We start from the raw sequence: 19,073 nt of genomic DNA, 5'->3' as shown, positions 1-19,073 counted from the left end.
TGCCCCCCAGAGACACTTCACCTCCTGGAATCTTGCTCTAAGGAAGCCCGGTGCGAAGGAGGTGGCTTTCTCAGGTGGTCGCGCTAGATGTCCAAGGCTTTATGTTCGGTCAGATGAGCTATATAATAAAATGAAAGTGTTAACTGGCATGGACGATAACTGCCGCCTCCACCGCCACTAGTCGTGACGGTTTTTACTCTGGATGTTTTTCAATTGGAAAAGCAAACTCCACCTTTTCCTGAGCCGCTTGGATCTTTGTGGAAGTGGGTGGGCTGCACATATACGGGACGGATTCGTATAGGCTTGCACCCTGGTTCCGAATTTTGCAAATATTCGCAGTCTGGGTCACTGTCATCCGGACTGGGAATCCCCAAGACCCGTTAAGGGAGGGCAGGTAAAGATGATGACAGGTGAAACAGGTACCTTTGAGTTGGAGGAAAGGGATTGGTTGAAAGCTACCTAGACAATTCTGGAAAGGAAGGGTTAAAAGGAGCCGGCGGGTGAAGGAGATGCAAGGAGATAGCGAGGGAAAGGCAGGAGTGGAAGAGGAAACGAAAGGGCTGGCGGGGCTCTGGGAAGGAAGGGGTTAACCCCGGCTTCGCCCCCGGGAGGAAAGGGACGCGTGAACACAGGGGAGGTGGGATCTCGGCGCAGCCTCCCCAAAACAACAGGCCGCTCAGGCAAAGCGTGGGTTAAGGGGGCGGGCCTGGAGGGAAGCCACGTGCCGGGGCGGAAAGCTATTGGTTCTCCCGGAGTTGTTTGTGAGTGGCCATTGGCGACGTCGAGGCGCCACGACGAGCCGATTGGCTGGGCCTTGGAGTGCTCGCCAGGGCAAGGGTAGGGAGGAGGCGGCCGAATCTCGTCGCTGGGCCGAACGGTGCGCGAGCGCTGCCAGCGCAGGGACCACAACCCGAGTCGCGGCCGCCGCAGCCATGCGCTGGGTCTGGGCGCTGCTCAAGAATGCGTCCCTGGCTGGGGCGCCCAAGTACATAGAGCACTTCAGCAAGTTCTCCCCGTCCCCGCTGTCCATGAAGCAGTTTCTGGACTTCGGTACGGAGTGGGCGGGAGGCGGCTGGCAGCGGAGGCCCGCGGGGCGCTGGGAGGGGCAGCCGGGGGCCAGGGGGGACGGAGGAGAAGAAAGGCCCCGAGTGACAGAGAAGGGTTGTTTGGAAAGGTACAGGCAGGAAAGAGTTAATGGGGAAGGAGGGACTGGCCGGGGCCTCTCGACTGGGCTGTTGATGGGAATGGGGGGGCACTTACAAGGACGGTCCCGAGGTTTCTTCCTCGGCTTCATGCGGGGTCTTGAAGAGTTAGGGGCAGTGAAGCTGCGATGTTACTACAGGAAGGGAGTAGGGTGGTATCCAGACGCTAAAAGGTTAATGGGAGTTGTCCTCATGACTGGAGGAGTAGGAGCCCCTCCTCCCACCAGAGGAAACTGGGGGTCTGTTGGTGGGAGTGAGGAGGCAGGGTTGAGAGGTGCAGCCGTCTGGAGAGAGACCTGGACTGGGCACGAAGGATCAGACACCCCTGGGCAGTGGGTGAGATTAAGCCAGGAGCAGTTGGGGAAGGGGGCTCTTTCAGAATATGCCAGCGGGAGAGAGTGCCCTGACTGGTAGGCATCCACCCACAGAAGGAGCTGGACCCTAGCTGCCCCAGTAGGCAAGGACACTTGAAGATCAAATCTGTTCCGGCCTGGCAGCCTCTCCCGAGCTGGGCAGGGGCCCCAGGCACCGTGATGTGGACTCAAGCCGCCTATACCTCCCTTGGCTGCCCCAGGGTTGCTAGGTCAGGATCGCCCACTACCAGCATTCTGGGGGTGGCCCTGGGGCAGGAGGGAGGCTGTGCCAGTGTGGCGGCTGAAACGGGCATTGTGTGGGCCCTGTCTGTCTACGTGGTATTTCCATGGTGCCAGCTGGGAACTGCGGGTGGGGGGCAGTTTCTCAAGAGTTGAGTTGATAGTGCCTGGCTTGGGGTGCAGCTGCGTCAATGGTGCGACGGGAGCAGGGAGGTGGCAGCCGAGACACAGGGCACCTGTTCCTCAGGACTCATCTGCCTGCACCCCTGCCCTGTCTGAGTCTTGAGCCTCCTCCATGTAGGAAAGCCTCCTGGGCCCACTCCTAGCCCCCAGCCGCTGTCCCCACAAACTGCACCCTCATTACAGAAACACCACAGCTGTTGGGGGCTCACAGTACAGTTTGGTCAACTTGTAGTTTTATGGGAGAAACTGAGACCTTCAAGAGGATGATGGCATGGCCTGGGTGACAGAGTTGCAAGCAGAGCCTGATGGACTGGAACCCAGGGCCTCTCACCCTGGGCCAAGGCCTTATTCGGGCCCCCACCCTCTCCATCTTGATGCCAGACAAGGACCGTGGCATTTGGACTCCTGTTCTTGGGCCCATTTGCCTCATGGATGGGCATTAAGACACAGCAGCCCCACATGGGCATTCAGGCCAGGCTGGGTGAGGTGGGCTGGCCAGAGACAATATTGGGACACCGCAGTGGTGGTCTGGCCATAGTCCCCCTCAGCCAGAGCCCAGTCCTAGGTAGGGATGGGTTTCCCAGGCTCCTTTGCCTCCGGGATCAGCCCCTCAAAGTGAGTGTGCTGGGAGGGGAGGAAAGAGAAGTGAGGTGACTGAGGCCAGAGGCATTTCCAAATGGGCCCAGTAGTGGCCCTGCCACTGTGGTTAAAGGCAAGCAGGGTTCAGCTGGGGGTGAGGAGAGGATGCCACCCCCTGGAGTGTTAGGCACAGGGTGTAGGTGTTTGAGCCCTGCAGGGGATGGGGAGCCTTGCTGTGCGCCCCTGGGCAGGTCAGTTGCTCTCTGAACCCCCAGTTAATGAAGGGTTTAGCTGACCTGGCCGAGACATCCTTTGGCTTTCATAGTTGGTGGCTCTGTGGCTCACGTCTCTTTCTCCTGCCAGGATCCAGCAATGCCTGTGAGAAAACCTCCTTCACCTTCCTCAGGCAGGAGCTGCCTGTGCGCCTGGCCAACATCATGAAGGAGATCAACCTGCTTCCCGACCGGGTGCTGAGCACACCCTCTGTGCAGCTGGTGCAGAGCTGGTGAGACCCCTGGCTCCGTCCCTGCACCTCCCACTCCATCGCCAGTGTGCCTGGGCTCAGGGATGGAGTCTCCAAGCGTTTAGCAGCCTTGAGGGTGGGGTGGGGACAGACAGGAGACACCAAAGCCCCAAGAGCTTGGAGTTGCCTAGGGTCACATGGGAATCTGAGGCCAAAGCAGGACTGAGGTCAAGCTCCTAGTCTCCATGTGTAGCCCTCTTACCACCCACCTTTCTTTGGAAACCCAGGATCCACCCAGGAAAACATGGTTTTCACAGCCAAAACCCCAAGTTAGGCTGATGTCAGTGTTAGCTACCAGCCCAGTGCTGGAACTCGAGTGGCTGTTAGGCAGTATTTATTTGGGGGTAACTTTTTGGGAAACAGAAACAAGAAGCAAGTTTTCAAATAAACTATACAACCCAAGCTGCAAGATAGACTGTTTTGGATGTTGGAAAAGACTCACATACACACAGGGATGGCACAGTGCCTTCCCGCAGAGCTTTGGAGGGGCAAAGACCAAAAGTTTATTGCGCACTGCAGCAGGAACAGAGGGAAAGGCTCAGCAGGCTTCACTCAAGAACTCAAGTAACTGGATGAAATTAGCCAAAGGCCAGTCACATGAAGAATAAACAAGGGTGTCCCCTGTCGCTGGGCGTGTAAAATAGCTAATCCTCATTGACTTTGGTGGCACCCATGCGGACATCTTCTGTTGTTTCTTCTGGACTTGCAGTATGATATGGCTGTGATTTCCTTGTAGACTCAGGAGCACATGCCCGCATGTACTCTGAGCCTAAAGCCATGCGAAGTCACAGCAGCTGCCCTCAGGGGCCTGTGATCTGGAAGGAAAAATACGCAGGCAGGGTGAACTGAGTCCAGCATAGTGCTAGGAGCAGGGAGCTGCCGAAGAGTTCGTTTTATTTAAATTAGGAATGCAAACATTATTTTAAAAGAACATTGAGGCCGGGCGCGGTGGCTCAAGCCTGTAATCCCAGCACTTTGGGAGGCCGAGGCGGGTGGATCACGAGGTCAGGAGATCGAGACCATCCTGGCTAACATGGTGAAACCCCGTCTCTACTAAAAATACAAAAAACTAGCCGGGCGTGGTGGTGGGCGCCTGTAGTCCCAGCTACTCGGAGGCTGAGGCAGGAGAATGGCGTGAACCTGGGAGGCGGAGCTTGCAGTGAGCCGAGATCGCGCCACTGCACTCCAGCCTGGGTGACACAGCGCGAGACTCCGTCTCAAAAAAAAAAAAAAAAAGAACATTGATACTTTTCCTTTATTGTGGAAGTATAACAGGGTCACTTGACACTTGGAAAACGCAAAATAGTAGATAGAAGAAATTGCCAACCACTCCCCTCCACCCCCTAACGGAACACAGCTCAGTTTCATCAGATGTAGTGGTGCCTTTCCGCACTGTTTTCTATGCACGGACCTGTGGATATGGGGCTTATTGTAATTAAATGAGATATGGTGAGGGGTAGTGTTGTACACACAAGGCCAGGAGTGTAGTGGATACACCATGAATGTTGGTTGAATGACACGTTGTGGGGCAGTTGCCATGGACATGCAGAGGAGGTGACTTGTCACTGGACCTTACAGGGTGCCTAGGCAAGCTTAGAGCTACACGGAAGGGAAGGGCATTCCAGGCTAAAGGAATAGGCTGGGCAAAGGTGTGGAGACAGGAAGGGGCCTGGCTAATGTAGCTGGGAACTGACTTTCTGGAGATTGTGCTGTTAGTGTGGGCTGTGAAGAAGGGGCGGAGGCATGAGGCACAGAGCCTGATTTTCATGGAACCCAACCAGGTCACCCCTTGCTGTGCCCTGCCTCTCGGAGGTCCAGGACCTCTGAGCCAACCAACACTTCCCACTGTGGGTGGTGTGGAGTGGTGGGAAGGAGACAGAAGGTGCCATCTGTTCTCCCTGGCCCTCCTCTGGCTCTATCCGGCTGCCTGACCTGGCTGCCTCTCCACCTGGTCCCTGACTTCAGGGCAGAACTTCTCAGGCCCCTCCCTGGACACCGTGTTCCTGGGAGAGCTGAGGGATGCAGGAGGAGGGCACAGGGCTGCTGAGCTTCCCATGACTCCCCCAGGGGCCCCTGCAGAGTCCCTTCCTGAAAAATCAGTGACGCAGATAAGGGGTTGGCCTGACATTCTTCCACAAAGCTTGCAAGTAATGTCAAGTAACAGTGGGAGGGAATGAAGTTAGACAAGAGAGAACACTTCCTCAATGAAAGATTCAGCTTAGAGGAGAGCAGGCCGAGGGATTGCTAAAGCATCCCAACATGCTGAAGAGACAGCCTGCCAAGAATGTTTCCAGAGAGAATGAGCATTGGCTGCAGCAAGAGAGACTGCAGTGTGAGGACAAGAAGGACTTCCCGACAGGGTTGAGGTGGCTGCCTGTGAGAGAGTGGAGACCTCTTTCTCCAGGAGGAACAGCCTGCCAGCTGGAACGATGGAGGTGGGCAGGTTCTAGGTGCCTGAGAGGAGGAAGGGAGACTTTACCAGGGAGCTTGGCAAGAGGGCCTCTAGCCTGAGTCTGATGAGTAAGGAGCAAACCCTCTTTTCTGGAAAACACAAGAACCCTCAGCAGATGCAGTTATTAGTGGTCATGGTTCATCTGTGGTCACAGAAATGGAGTTTCTACTCTGCTGGGGAGAGGTTCTAGGCAGAGTCACTGTGGGCGAGCTGAGAATTCCTGGTTCTAAATAACCCTGATACGTTATTTCAACTGGACAGACTTGCGATAGTGGGCCCTGTTTTGGTGGAGACTGGACTGGGAGGGAAAGTCCCACCCAGTTTGGCCTCGGCATGCGTGACTTTGAAGCTTCATCCTGGGCAAGCCATATGGCATCTCTGAGCCTCAGCTTCCTCATCTGTAAAATGGGGACCCATTGTGTTTGTAAGGGCCAAGGGCCAGTGCTAGATGTGAAAAGTGTGCAGAACTCTACCAACACAAGCCACGTCCCCAGGCTGCCAGGCAGCAACACCTCCAGCCCACAGATGATGTAATTGTGGTGTGGTTTCTTGGGCAAGGTAGTAATAAATTATGATAATAACAAAAGCAAACACCTCCAAAGGCTGGCTGTGTCCCAGGAGCTGTCCTAAGTGTCTACACATATTAACTCATTTCATCTTCACAACCTTATGAGGTAGTCCTTGCTATCATCCCATTTTCTAGATGAGAAACTGAGGTTCAGAGAGGTGAAGAAAACTTATCTGAGATCACTCAGTGAGTAGATGGTGGAGTTGGGATTCGAACCCAGCTGTTATATGGAGACTGGATTCTTGAAGGGAAAGAAGGGAGCCTGCGTTCGGGGCGGTGATGTGGAGTCAGAGATTTCCAAGTTCATGTTGCAAGTCTGTGGGAGAGCAGAACTCACTTTACAGAATTGTTGACAGCTGGTGTTGTTAGAGACCGAAAGGGACAACCCCGGCTCCTCTCCAGGCATGGAGTCGTGGGGATGTGCTTCCAGAAAATGCAGGGTTAAGCAGGAGCCGCCGAGTAGAATCAAATGACAATGACTCACTGCTATCACTAACAGGATATTTGTGGGGGCTGTAGGTGGGAGGTGATATGGCCGGCACCTTCGCACAAACCTCCCTTGCTTGTCAGCAAGGTGTGTGGACCCCACACAGAGGGTGTGGCTTGGGTGCCCAGGACCTGCTAAAGCCAGATGAGCTCTCCAAATCCATCAGCTGCTCCTTGCATGGCCGGAGCAGAACCGACCACTTACTACGCATGTACTCGAGGCATCATCTCCTGTTCTGTACACCCAGGCCCACGAGGTGCTTATTCCTGTGAACCCCATTTTGCAGATGGGGACCTGAGGGACTCGGTGGCCTCTTCAGGGCGCAATCAGCAGCGGAACCCAAACCTGCCTGGCTCAGAGGCTCCGGAGGCAGGACACCGCCACCTCTACCCCAGGTGCAGCGAGCACCCCCTCCCCAGCCTTTCCCTTGTTCACACCCTGCTCGCCAGCAGCTGTGGATATGAGTGCACAGGGCACACCCTCACACACACCCACAGGCACGCACATGCCACATGCACACAATTACACACACTCGCCCGCTGGCTCAGCACCCCCTCTGCTCCCACACGGGGCTGCAGGGCCCTCCTCCCATACTCGCTCACCCTCTGCTCCCGCCCCCACCGCCCATTCTCAGCCCCACACTCTCACCAAGGCCCCTCGCTTCTGCCTGCATCCCACACCTCCTCCTTCCCAATCCTGGGGCTCTAGACTGGTTCCGGAGCCCTGGAAAGCAGGGTTTGGATGGACCTCCACATTACCTTGGGCTGGGCTTGGGAGCTCCGAATCTCACCAAGGGACTCCTGGGGGCCTTGATTACTGTAGAGGTCAGCAGGCCCAAAGACCCCAGCCTCCCTGCAGGCCCGGGGAGGGGTGGGGGCAGTGCCTCTCCCGTCTGTTGGTGCCTCTCTGTCACTGCACCACTGCTTTGAGGTCTCCCTTATATATTCTGTCTGGCCTGCAAGGGGTGGGCAGCCCAGAGGCCAACACCACTCATCCCCAATCTCTCTTCTTAGGACCAAGAACCGGCCCAAGGGTGACATTTGGTGTACCAGGCCCCTAAGGGGCTTCAGGGCAAGGCCAGGGACCTCTGGGAAAATCCTCATCCTCTCCCCTCCATTTTAAGAGTAGCCCGGGCCCCCTGCCCTGGAGGAGCCCTGGCCCTGTGAGAGAGGCTGGCAGGCGCTGCCCGCTGTCACTCCATGCCAGTGCCCTTTGCTCCACTTCAGTGGCCACATGACCAGGTCCCATTTCTGCCCTCTAGGGTTGTTGAGCAGCCACAAAAGGGGTGGTGCCAGCAGCTGGGGCACTCTCCCTAAGTGAGACTGGGACTTTGACCGTGCCCACCCCCACCCACCGACCAGCACAGTCAGGAAGTGGCTTAGCCTCCCAGCTCCCACCTGCTTCATCCCCACCTGCCCCCTGGGAAGGGGTCCCAGGCCCCACTCTGCAGTGGGTCTCCTCTCCCTCCTCTCCCCACCTGCCCCTAGCACTGCCTGCATGGAGGCCCTCTCTCCCCTAAGAATTATATGAGCATGAAGGTCTATCCTGGGTGCATTTAGGGAGCAAGGGATTCGGAGCCATGTGGTCCTGGGAGAGAGAATCTCAGCTCTGCGTGTTAACTTCCTCATCTGTAAAATGGGTCCAGCAGTAGTGCCTACCTCCGGGGTTCTTGCGGAGGTGAAAGTGGGGCATGAGGGAAGCACAGGGTGGACCTGGCCATTGATATCCAGTACATGCCACCATCACCATCAGCAGCAGCATCACCGTCAGCACCAGTGTCGGCTGTTGGCCACGTGGTGTAGACTTGGAGTCTGCGAGAGCTGGATTTGAATCCCAGCCTGCTGCTTACTGTGTGGCCTGGGGCATATCACCTAACCTCTCAGTGCTGGTCTCATCTGCAAAAAAAGGGAAATACCTTGTGTTCATCAGGGCTGTTGGCAGAGGAGAGACCCTGTGTGGGACTCGGCACAGGTGGGCGTTAGTGGTCGCTATGTTATTCTCCAGGGAGACAGGTCTTAGGAGTGCCAGCCTGATCATCTGCTGGGTGGGGTGGCAGGGATGGTGTTGGGGGCTGAGATGAAGGCTGATCTTTTCTGCTGTCAGGGCCCCCAGCGCCCTCAGCAGCCACAGCTCCTCCTCTCCGGCTCTGTGCAGAGCTCTGGGTAGGGAGGGGTGGGCGGTTAGCTCTGGGCCTGAGACAGCCCCCTTCCTGTGGCAGTGGGGCAGGTCTCCAGGGCATAGGGGCTCAAACATGCTGTGGTTCAGAGCCTACAAGCAGTGGGAGAGTATCAGATGCCGCCTGGGGGCTCAGAGGATGCACGCAGCTGTCCACGATGTTTGAGCCACCAGCCATAATAAGAGCAAGCATTTAGAGAGTGCTCACTATGTGCTAGGCACTGTGCTAATCATCACATGGAATTCTCACCACAAAGCAGTAAATACGTATCACAATCCCCATTTTCCTAACGAGCAAACTCAGGCCCACAGAGGCTCCTTGACCTACCCAGGGCCACACAGCTCCTGGTGCTTAAAGAGCCAGTTCTGGGTCCAGAGCTCGTTCTTTCACTCTCTTCTCTGCCAGGCAAGAGCGAGAGCAGCAGACGCTAGGTTTAAGGGGAAAGGCATTCCTAGCAGGGCATTCACAGTGCAGAGGGCACTGTGTGAACAGAAGTGTGGAGGTGAGAGTCGAGCGGAATCAGCACCCTGGGGTGGCAAGAGCGCTGGAGACTCGGGACTTCCTCATCCCACTTACTAGCTATGGGACCTCTTCACGCCTCCCTGGGGGAGGCTGTGCGTGGGACTGATTCCTGCCTGTCGTACCTGTTACAGGTTACAGTGAAGGTCAGAGCACTGTGGACGTGGGAATGAGTCCTCGTGTGGTGGGGCCTTTTCTAGAAACACTGTTGGGCCCCGGGGGCCTCGCCGCTGCAGGGCTCTAGGCAGCCCCCCTTCCTCCTGGTTATAAGTGTTTCTGCCAGACAGAGGCTCTTCCTGCCCTCCCCAAAGGAACAAGCCACAGACTGGGCATGTTAGCAGGGAAACAGGTCATGGCTTCCCAGGGCATGGGGCACAGTGGCTCCAGCTCGGTACCATCTGCCACCACAGGTGGGCCTGACTCCCTTGCAGAAGGAGGCCTGCTGCTGTCCCTGAGTTCATGGCTTCTTTTTTGCGGGGGACAGAGTCTTGCTCTGTTGCCCAGGCTGGAGTGCAGTGGTGCGATCTCGGCTCACTGCAGCCTTTGCCTCCCAAGTTCAAGCAATTCTCCTACCTCAGCCTCCTGAGTAGCTGGGATTACAGGCATGCGCCACCATGACCAGCTAATTTTTGCGTTTTTAGTAGAAACAGGTTTTCGCCATGTTGGCCAGGCTAGTCTCCAACTCCTGACCTCAGGTGATTCACCCGCCTCCGCCTCCCAGAGTGCTGGGATTACAGGTGTGAGTCACCGGGCCTGGCTGACTTCAGGGGTTCTTGATGCTTCTTTTAGAGCATCAAGCTCTTCTCGCAGCCCAGGGAAAACTGGCCTCCCCATCAGGCCTGTAGATGGGAGGGGCGGCAGGGCATCACCTACTCCTACCCGGCCTTTTGCAGGAGAGTGAGCTTCTCTGGACTCTCTATGGGCCCCAGCCCCACCTGGGGACAGAGCCAGGCACACCTACCCCACCTTTGGGTCCTTCCCACCTGCCATTTTAGAATCCAATTGCCTAGGCAGGTGCCTGGCCCAGAGCACCCCAGCTCAGGGGTCATTCTGGGAGGCCCTGTGCTGGCCACTCTGTCAGGGGTGACTCTGGGAGGCCCTGTGCCGGCCCCTCTGCCATTGTGTCCCACTGGATGCAACAGTACCCCGGGGGGAGAAACATTAGGAGCCGTTTCCACGCTGGGGTTCAGAGAAGTTGATGCACCTGCCTGCCTTCCCCCACTGCAGGCGCTAGGTCCAGTCTCCCCACCCCATCTCAGCCTCAGTCTCCTGATCTGTGAGGCCTCTTGGATGGGATCATCTCCAAGCCCCTTCTGAGAGGACTGTTCTAGGATTCCAAAGCAAAGGTGCTAAACGGGGGACCAGCACATTTGAAGTTTTCTTGCATAACTGACTGGGTTGTCAGGGAGACTCACATACAAATGAAATGGATGGAGAAAAATAGTGAGGCGGCTTGTGGGCAGCTCTGTGTGGGGCCCGCGTAGGAGCAGGACAAGAGCGAGGCCCAGCTGAAATGGGTGAGGAGGGGCTAGCCACCTGAAGCTGAGGCTGTGTCCCCTCCCGCCCCCGCACAGGTATGTCCAGAGCCTCCTGGACATAATGGAGTTCCTGGACAAGGACCCCGAGGACCATCGCACCCTGAGCCAGTGAGTGGGGGCCCTGGGTGGGGAAGGAAGGCAGGTGTTGGCCAGGGGCATCTGGGGTTGCAGCCCCTGGGGCAGAAGTACAGCAGGATGGAAGAAAAGACGCCTGCCCTCAGGAACATCCAGTCTGAGATGGGAGACAGACTCTGCTTCAGAAAGCCCCAAGTTTGATGGGAGAGACATGGACTCCATTCTCACTGTTCCCTGAGCCTGGTGGGCAAGACCCAGGCCCTGCCCTGGGGAGGATGAGAACTCTGGGCTTTGAAGTGGGAAGCCTGCCGGCAGGCAGCTAAAAAATCAGAGTGGGCTTTGGGAGGAGCAGGGAGGGCATTGGGAGTCCATCAGATTGGGAAGGGTGGAGCAGGTGAAGAAAGACACTGGAGAGGGGAGTCAGAAACGGAGGGGAGTCTGGGGGTATACCATGTGAACACCTGCCCTGCCCCACAGGTTCACTGATGCCCTGGTCACCATCCGGAACCGGCACAACGACGTGGTGCCCACCATGGCACAAGGCGTGCTTGAGTACAAGGACACCTATGGTGATGACCCCGTCTCCAACCAGAACATCCAGTACTTCCTGGACCGCTTCTACCTCAGCCGCATCTCCATCCGCATGCTCATCAACCAGCACAGTGGGTGCCAGCCACGGTGGCAGGGTGTGGGGGGCGGTGCTGGGACCCAGGGCCGGGCTGCTGAGGGGACCTAGGCCACTCTTCAGAACCCCACAGAAGGAGTCTTTGAGTAGTTATTCCAGTAACTTTGGAGTTAATGGCTCCGACATGGAAAAATAAAATTTTTCTTTCTCATTCATTTTCCATTTCAAAAACGTTTTGTTTTCAATGTTTGCAAAATGTAAAATTATGTCACATCTTTAAAAGAATGTTTAATTTAGTATTCATAAAAACTCTCATTATGTTCAAAAACAATTTGTTGTTTAGAGTTTCTTATTCCAGGAAGATTCACTATGATTTTTGAGAAGTTGTAGCCAGTCATAAGTGAAACAAGTTCCTCATGCTCAAATAATTTCCAAAGCAAGGTGGTAAGAGTTCTCTTAGAATATTATAGTCAAAGAAAAGAATAAATGCAATGTGGAGATGTGATGTGGGGAGAGACCTCTGAAAAGATGTCTGTTTCAGGTTTGCAAAGGTCCAACGCAAAGCTTTAAAAACGGCCTGAGCCAGGGCTGGAGGTGTCAGGGGTCAGGGAAGGGAGGACAGAAGCAGGGGAGCGGGGCAGCTTTAGGACTGAAGCCTACAAAGGCATTGGAGGTGAAAGTAGAGAGAGGGGGAGAGCCCAGGGGAAGAGGGAGCGCTGGGACAGACTGCAGCCCAGCCAACAGCACCCTCCCTTCCTGCCTGCAGCCCTCATCTTTGACGGCAGCACCAACCCAGCCCATCCCAAACACATTGGCAGCATTGACCCCAACTGCAACGTCTCTGAGGTGGTCAAAGGTGAGCCATTCCCACAGTGCCTGGCCCGCAGAGGAGTCCCAGGGACCCCTCCAAGCTTACCTGGCCAGAGGGTGACTCGTTCCTCAGTGAGGGGTGCTATGGGTTTAATGCTGGTGGTCCCCAGTGTCAATGTCAAGAGGACTGCCTGCTGGGTGGGCCACCCATGCCCTGAATGACCCCATCTTCTCTCAGATGCCTACGACATGGCTAAGCTCCTGTGTGACAAGTATTACATGGCCTCGCCTGACCTGGAGATCCAGGAGATCAATGGTGAGTGAGCGTGGCTATGTGTGTGTCTGTCTTGGGGCTGGGGACACAGCAGGGCAAGGTGAGATGGGGAGTGAGGAGATGGACTGTTTTCTAGACAGGGGAGAAGCAGAGTTATTATTGTATTATTAATTCATTTGATAAATATTTGGACGGGGCACAGTGGCTCACATCTCTAATCTCAGCACTTTGGGAGGCCAAGGCAGGCCAATCACTTGAGGTCAGGAGTTTGAGACCAGCCTGGGCAATATGGTGAAACCCTGTCTCTACTGAAAATACAAAAATTAGCCGGGCATGATGGCACATGCTTATAATCCCAGCTACTTGGGAGGCTGAGACAGGAGAATTACTTGAACCCGGGAGGCTGAGACTGCAGTGAGCTGAGATCATACCAATGCACTCCAGCCTGGGTGACAGAGCGAGACTTCATCTCAAGCAAATAAGAAATTGAGTGAATGAATGAATGAAACAGTAAGCAAGACAGAAATGGTCACTGTTCTCATGCAGCTTACATTTTTTGGTGCTGTGAAGACTGGGAAATGGGGCCTTCAGCCAATTAACAAGTAAATAAACAAGACCATCTCAGATCATGATGAGTGACAGGAAGGAAATAAAATGGGGTAACTCAACAGGGATGGGGAGGAGGGGCATGTTAGATGGTGTATCAGCTTGGCTGCTTCCCTAGAACCCCAATACCAGTGGCTTACTTACGAGGGAGGTTTCCCTCTCGCCAGCCTCTAGCTGGGGAGGTCAGGGCTGGCTCCCCACCCCTGATTCAATTCTAGCCTGGAGGAAGAGAACAAGGGTGTGGAATGCAGGGCCCAAGAATTGAATGCATCACTTCCATGAATCACCGGCTACACAGCTCAAGGGAGGCTGGGGATTTAGTCTCTTGCTGGGTAGCCATGTACTCAGTTAGAACCTTGTGGGAGGGGTGCCTCCTTTGGGTAAGGTGGTTGAGCGGTGACCTCCTGACAGTTTCCTGACCCTTGTTCTTGACTTGCCCTGCAGCAGCCAACTCCAAACAGCCGATTCACATGGTCTATGTCCCCTCCCACCTCTACCACATGCTCTTTGAGCTCTTCAAGGTAAGGAGGCTGGGAGCTGGTGCTTTGCGGGGAGCGTGGGTAGGGCTGGCTTCTCCCATGCTTCTCTTACCTCTGCCCCTCCGCAGAATGCCATGCGGGCGACTGTGGAAAGCCATGAGTCCAGCCTCATTCTCCCACCCATCAAGGTCATGGTGGCCTTGGGTGAGGAAGATCTGTCCATCAAGGTATGTGACCCTTTGACCTTGGGGACCAGGGAGCAGTAGTGGGGGCTTCTCTCCTGCCAGGAGACGGGCTCTCCTTTTCTCCTACATGGTGGGCAGATCTTGGGGGTGGGGAAGACCATGAGAAGGTCAGGGTACCGGGCAGGGTGGGGAAACTGAGCTGTAGAGAATCCCTGACACATCCTTTCTCTCCCAGATGAGTGACCGAGGTGGGGGTGTTCCCTTGAGGAAGATTGAGCGACTCTTCAGCTACATGTACTCTACAGCACCCACCCCCCAGCCTGGCACCGGGGGGACGCCATTGGTGAGATGGCTTCACCCCAGCCCCTCCCCGCTCCTGAGGGAGGCTTCTCTCCTCCTCACTCACTTCCCCTGCTCACTCAGCTCCTGTGTGGCCGTCTATGACAGTCACCTGTCTTGAATCTGGGCCCCGCGCCTCCCGCATCTCCCCAGTCTGCACACATCTCACCTGTGTCAGATGTATCTCTGTCACCTTTCCCCCATCTTCCCTCTTCTCTGTGGCTCCCAAACCCCCAATTTCTACCTTTCTGAAGTGTTGTCCAACTTGTCAGCACCTCCCTGTTAGAGAACTTGAGACTCAAAGGAGCCACAGGGCCTGCTCTGACCTCCTGGCCCTTAAGCGGAACTCCTCTCCCTGCCCAAGCCTCCCTCCCACATTCATGATTCCCTCATTCACCCCACACCCACTTCTTGCCTCAGTGTCCCCTCCCGCAGGTCCCCTCCCCACTCCAGCTCTGGGACCCCCGCCGTGTGACTCCAGCTCCATACCCTTCCCTCCCTGCGCCAGTCCCTGCAGCTCCAGGAGGCCCCTGCCAGCCTCCTCATCCTCACTGCCTTCCTGCCCCGCTGCAGGCTGGTTTTGGTTACGGGCTCCCCATTTCCCGCCTCTACGCCAAGTACTTCCAGGGAGACCTGCAGCTCTTCTCCATGGAAGGCTTTGGGACCGACGCTGTCATCTATCTCAAGGTGAGGGCCCTTCCTGCAGAGCCCGGCTGGCGAAGAGGTTTGCTGATGGGACCTGGGCAGGCTTGGCCAGCTGCGAGCCTTCCTTTCCACCCCCCCAGTCCTTCCCTGGCCCCAGACTCTGAGAATCCAAGCAACGCTACAGTTCCTCAACCTGAAGAACCCTCAACCCCCAGACATGCACAGCTTGTCAGGGAATTTAGGGGAGTCCGTGGTCTATGATTAAGACCCCTGTGCTGGGAACCCTTGACTTGTTAGACCCAGAAGGAAGGGGACACCCTAGATCTTGCCATTCAGCTCAGAGGAGAGAAGACTGAGGCCCGGAGTCGGTGACTTGCTCAGGGTCACACAGCCCAGCCTCCTCCCCCTCCTTCTCCCTCCCTTAGAGGGAGCTGCTTTCTTGAATGGGCAGGAGGGGGACACAGGAGAGACCACCCTTTCGTGGGTCTTTGCAGGCCCCCGTGTCTGGCAGCTGGGCTGCCGCTGAGCTGGGGTGGGGTGGTCTGCTGAGGAGTGGACAAGGCACAGGGAGGTAGGAGGGGCTGACCCTGGCACTCCCCAGGCCCTGTCCACGGACTCGGTGGAGCGCCTGCCTGTCTACAACAAGTCAGCCTGGCGCCACTACCAGACCATCCAGGAGGCCGGCGACTGGTGTGTGCCCAGCACGGAGCCCAAGAACACGTCCACGTACCGCGTCAGCTAAGGGCCGCCACTCATCTGCACCTGAGAGGACGGACTGCTGCCTCTGGGCCCCACCACCACGGTGCCCCTCACCGTCCTCCTGGGGGAGCAGGGGGTGGGTTCTCCCTGATGACCAGGCTCTGTCTCTATAGAAGTCACTGCGGTGATAGGTCTGTGATGGTCCCTAAGTGCCAGTCCATCTCCGTGGAGAGCCCTCGGTGGCTTCCCCATCTCTGTGGGCGATGCCTGAGGGTTGGGGATGTCTCCACCCTGATGGGGTGTCCCAGAGACATTTCCCCATGGCAGTCCTCCTCTCTGAGACCAGGGCTGTCACTTTTCTGCCAGGGGTACTGGGTCCCCCTCAGCACCCTCCACAGCCCAGGCCTTCCAAGTGGATGCTCCGCTTGCCTTATTCTCCCAGCCCACAGAGGCACCCTGGGCTTTGGCCTGTTGAAGAGGCTGGGTGCCCTCCAGACCTGGGGACTGAGTGAAGAAAGGGGTTACACCCGTGAGTGGGGAATGAGGCTGGTCCTGCAGCCTCTCTCTCCACTCGGGACTTTAAGGTCGGTGGCAGAGGGGGTGGCTCTCACAGGGCCCAACCCTAAAGTGGAGGAACCTTGTTAGACCCAGAGCTTGCCACCCAGCCAAGCTGCTCGAGGCCCTGCAGCAGCCTTGGCAATGTCTGTGCCACCTCCCAAGCCCTCCCAGCATGTCCTCACGTGCTCATGCCCATCTGCCCCTCCACAAGCCCAGTCCGTCCTGCCTGAGTTCCAGCCCCCAGCCCCCACTGTGCCCAGACACGTGTGCTCAGGGTGGCTTTCTCCCAGGACCCTCTGTGTATATAGTTAGTTTTATAACCCTGAATGCCCCCACCCTTCCCCTAAGCACACGGGGGTTAAAGCTGTGTGTCCCTCCCAGTGGCTGTGGCAGTGACAGTGACACCCACACCCACAGTAAAGAGGAGACTGAATGAGACTGGCCTGGCTGCATCCCTGGGGGAGGGGATCCACACGTGCGCGCGTACACACGCACACTGCAGCGCCCTGTGACCACCACATGACGCACTCGGGACGTCCGGCCCAGCTCAGGACCGTGAGTAAAATACTGGGCAAAGCCATCTGTGCAGAACGCCGGATGGCCCAGCACCTGGTGACAGACCTGTTGTCCCACCACACTCAGGGCCCAGCAGAATCTGGCCAACCCAACAGCTGGAGCAGACAGAAATTCTGGTCACTGGCACATCATAAGTGTTTATTGAAATAAATTGAGAACTGCCTCCCCTTCGCATGCAGGTGGGCACCCACTGTAGCTACTGATGGCTTTAAGGACGTGGGTGCATTCCAACCTCCCATGGCCCTGCCACCAGGCCCAGATGGTGCCAGTGTCCTCATATCTGTTTCCCTCCGAAGCCCCTCTCCTAGCACAGATAGCAGAGGGGGGATAAGGACTGAGTCCCAGGTACAGGGTGCTGGCTGTAAGCCACAGCCCCTGGGCAGGAATGAGGGAGCCAGCATGCATTGGTGCCATCCGTCACTCTGGGCAGATGGGAGAAACTGGAGGGGTTTCCAAGCAGGAGCCCCCCGGCCCCATCGGTAACTCTGACTAGTGTCCTGGAAGTGGGGCTAGCTGCTGACCAGCGCCACACATGGACACTTCCTCCAAGGACATTTCCTAAAAAGGATACATGCTGTCCCGAGGCTGCTGGTAGACTCCACCCCCATCCAGGGAGCTGGCCCCAGCCCTCAGTGTGGCCCAGCGAAGCAGAGCTTGCACCGCCTGCCAGTTCTGAGCCCACTGATTCCCTGACAATGCCTGGGGCAGATGGAGTGCTGATGAACCTTTCCAATCTCGCAGCTGCCAGGAACCCCCAGGTTTTGCCCCTCTGCCTGGCTGGGGTGACAGCTGACCAGGTCAGCAGCTCCTAGGCTTTGGCTGGTGGAAGTGGTGTCCTCTGTCCCTATCAGCTCCTGTTTGCTCAGCTCCCAAAGAGGGCTCAGGTGCCCTCTGAGGAAGCAGCAGGAAGTGAAGGGAGTCCTGGCTTGGAGAATGGGTCAAAGACCAGGTTTTGAATGGGTCCTGAGAGGCAGACCTGTGTGGATGTCATCTCGCCCCCTGGAACCCACAGGACAGAGGAGGGGAGTGGGAGAAGGGGGTGTTCATCTTCCCCTCTTGAGTCCTGGCAAAGACTGCACTCGCCCCAGGCTGCTTTCTCTGCTCTCCTGTTGAGGAGTTTGGCTGGGAGTCTACCCTGAGTGCAACTTGCTGCAGCGGCCACTGGCCTCTCAGGGGAGCAGGACAGAGCTCTCCCACCACACAGCCCCCTGGGAGAGTGGAGAGGAGCAGCTCCCACACCTACTTCTGCTGAAATGCCCAGCCCAGCTCTGAGCCCTGGGGCCCAGCCTCAGGGCCTCTGGCAGGCAAGCAGGCAGGCAGGCCTCCTAGCTCCCCTCTACCCCAGCAGCACGGTGGCCTGAGGGCAGTGGGACAGCCTGACCCAGGCTCCCAGACTTGCCTCGGCCCTGGCCTCTCTGCCCTCTCCCCTTCATCTGCTCCTCCCCCAGGAATTCTGTGCCAAACAAGTCCTCAAAATAGGATTTATTACTAGGCCCTCTCCCTGGGGTCTCCCTTTCTGGGGGCTCTGGGTCTAGACCAAGTGACAGGGTAAGAGAGGGCATGTCCGCCCTTGATCGTGGGACCAGGCTAGCCCAAGCGCGGCGCCCAGGCCCAGCCTCCCTGGTGAGGCCTGTGCCCGCCGAGCCAGCGGCCGCCAGCGCCTGTGCACCCTCCCCTAGCTCTTCTTGGCCTCCTGCTCTCGGCGCCGGAGCTTCTCCCGCTGCCGTGCAGCCTTCTCCTGGGCCTTGCGCTCCTTCTCGGCCGCCGCTGCCAGCTCCTTCAACTTGCGCTTCACCAGTGCCCGGTCATGCGAGTTGCTGAGCCCCAGGCTCTGGGGAGGAGTCCAGGGTGAGGGAGAGAGTCCCAGAACCTTCCCAGTCCTGGCCCCCCACGCCCAGGCTCCTTTTGCCCCAGGTGTACTCTGGAGCTCCGAATCCTCCCTGGAATGGAGCCTCCGCCTCCGACACCGTGACCTGCCCGAGGATCAGAACCCCCAGAGCAAGAATTTGGAATGAGTGTGGTTGGGAGAGATGAGGGTTGAGGGTATTAGGCGCTTCCTCCTCCTCCCCTACCATACCTCCACTCAGGATTTCAGCCTTGGCCTGGCCCTGCCCAACCTCCTGAGGCCCAGAGATGGGGAGTCACTTGCCAAAGGTCACACAGTTAGTCAGTGCCCAAGGACCCTCCTCACTTCCAGAGACTTCCTGGGGGCTCTTTTCACCATCCCTGCCCCCAAGCAATTCAGCAGAGAGCAGGAGACAGGCTGGGAACCTCCCAGCTTAGAGGTCAGAGACCACCCACCCCCTCCCTACATCCTCCCTCTGCCCACCATTACCACCAGCCTCTGAGACAGAATCAGACCAAGCTGACCAGGGGGAGACA

At 57.0% G+C, this 19,073-nt stretch overlaps 2 protein-coding genes across 5 annotated transcripts in view; one reads left to right on the top strand and one right to left on the bottom strand.

Annotated features, from left to right (window-relative positions):
* The first annotated feature begins 232 nt into the window (after positions 1–232).
* PDK2 (pyruvate dehydrogenase kinase 2) lies at positions 233–16,862 on the top strand. Of its 4 annotated transcripts, XM_025362763.1 has the most exons (12): positions 233–394; positions 1,631–1,785; positions 2,921–3,062; positions 10,857–10,928; positions 11,373–11,557; positions 12,287–12,376; positions 12,569–12,646; positions 13,655–13,731; positions 13,818–13,916; positions 14,110–14,217; positions 14,787–14,900; positions 15,460–16,862. In XM_025362763.1, exons 3-12 carry the CDS (start codon positions 2,995–2,997, stop codon positions 15,598–15,600), a joined length of 1,032 nt encoding a protein of 343 aa, XP_025218548.1. In that variant the 5' UTR covers positions 233–394; positions 1,631–1,785; positions 2,921–2,994; the 3' UTR covers positions 15,601–16,862. The 4 variants fall into 4 exon arrangements, with proteins under 4 accessions (XP_025218548.1, XP_025218545.1, XP_025218546.1 ...); XM_025362760.1 differs by lacking the exons at positions 233–394; positions 1,631–1,785 and adding an exon at positions 778–1,050; XM_025362761.1 differs by lacking the exons at positions 233–394; positions 1,631–1,785 and adding an exon at positions 812–1,057 and having other exon boundaries at positions 2,928–3,062; positions 15,460–16,854.
* SAMD14 (sterile alpha motif domain containing 14) overlaps positions 16,803–19,073 on the bottom strand; it is an 18,840-nt gene continuing 16,569 nt past the window's right edge. Inside the window, exon 10 of the mRNA XM_025362759.1 lies at positions 16,803–18,522. Within this exon, the coding sequence (XP_025218544.1) occupies positions 18,367–18,522 (156 nt within the window). The 3' untranslated portion in view covers positions 16,803–18,366. The remainder of the gene's footprint in view (positions 18,523–19,073) is intronic.

The sequence above is a fragment of the Theropithecus gelada genome, chromosome 16 (assembly GCF_003255815.1).
Source record: "Theropithecus gelada isolate Dixy chromosome 16, Tgel_1.0, whole genome shotgun sequence".
Classification (NCBI taxonomy): domain Eukaryota; kingdom Metazoa; phylum Chordata; class Mammalia; order Primates; family Cercopithecidae; genus Theropithecus; species Theropithecus gelada.
The sequence above is the reverse complement of the archived record's forward strand: the minus strand, read 5'-3'. Positions and strand labels throughout refer to the sequence as shown.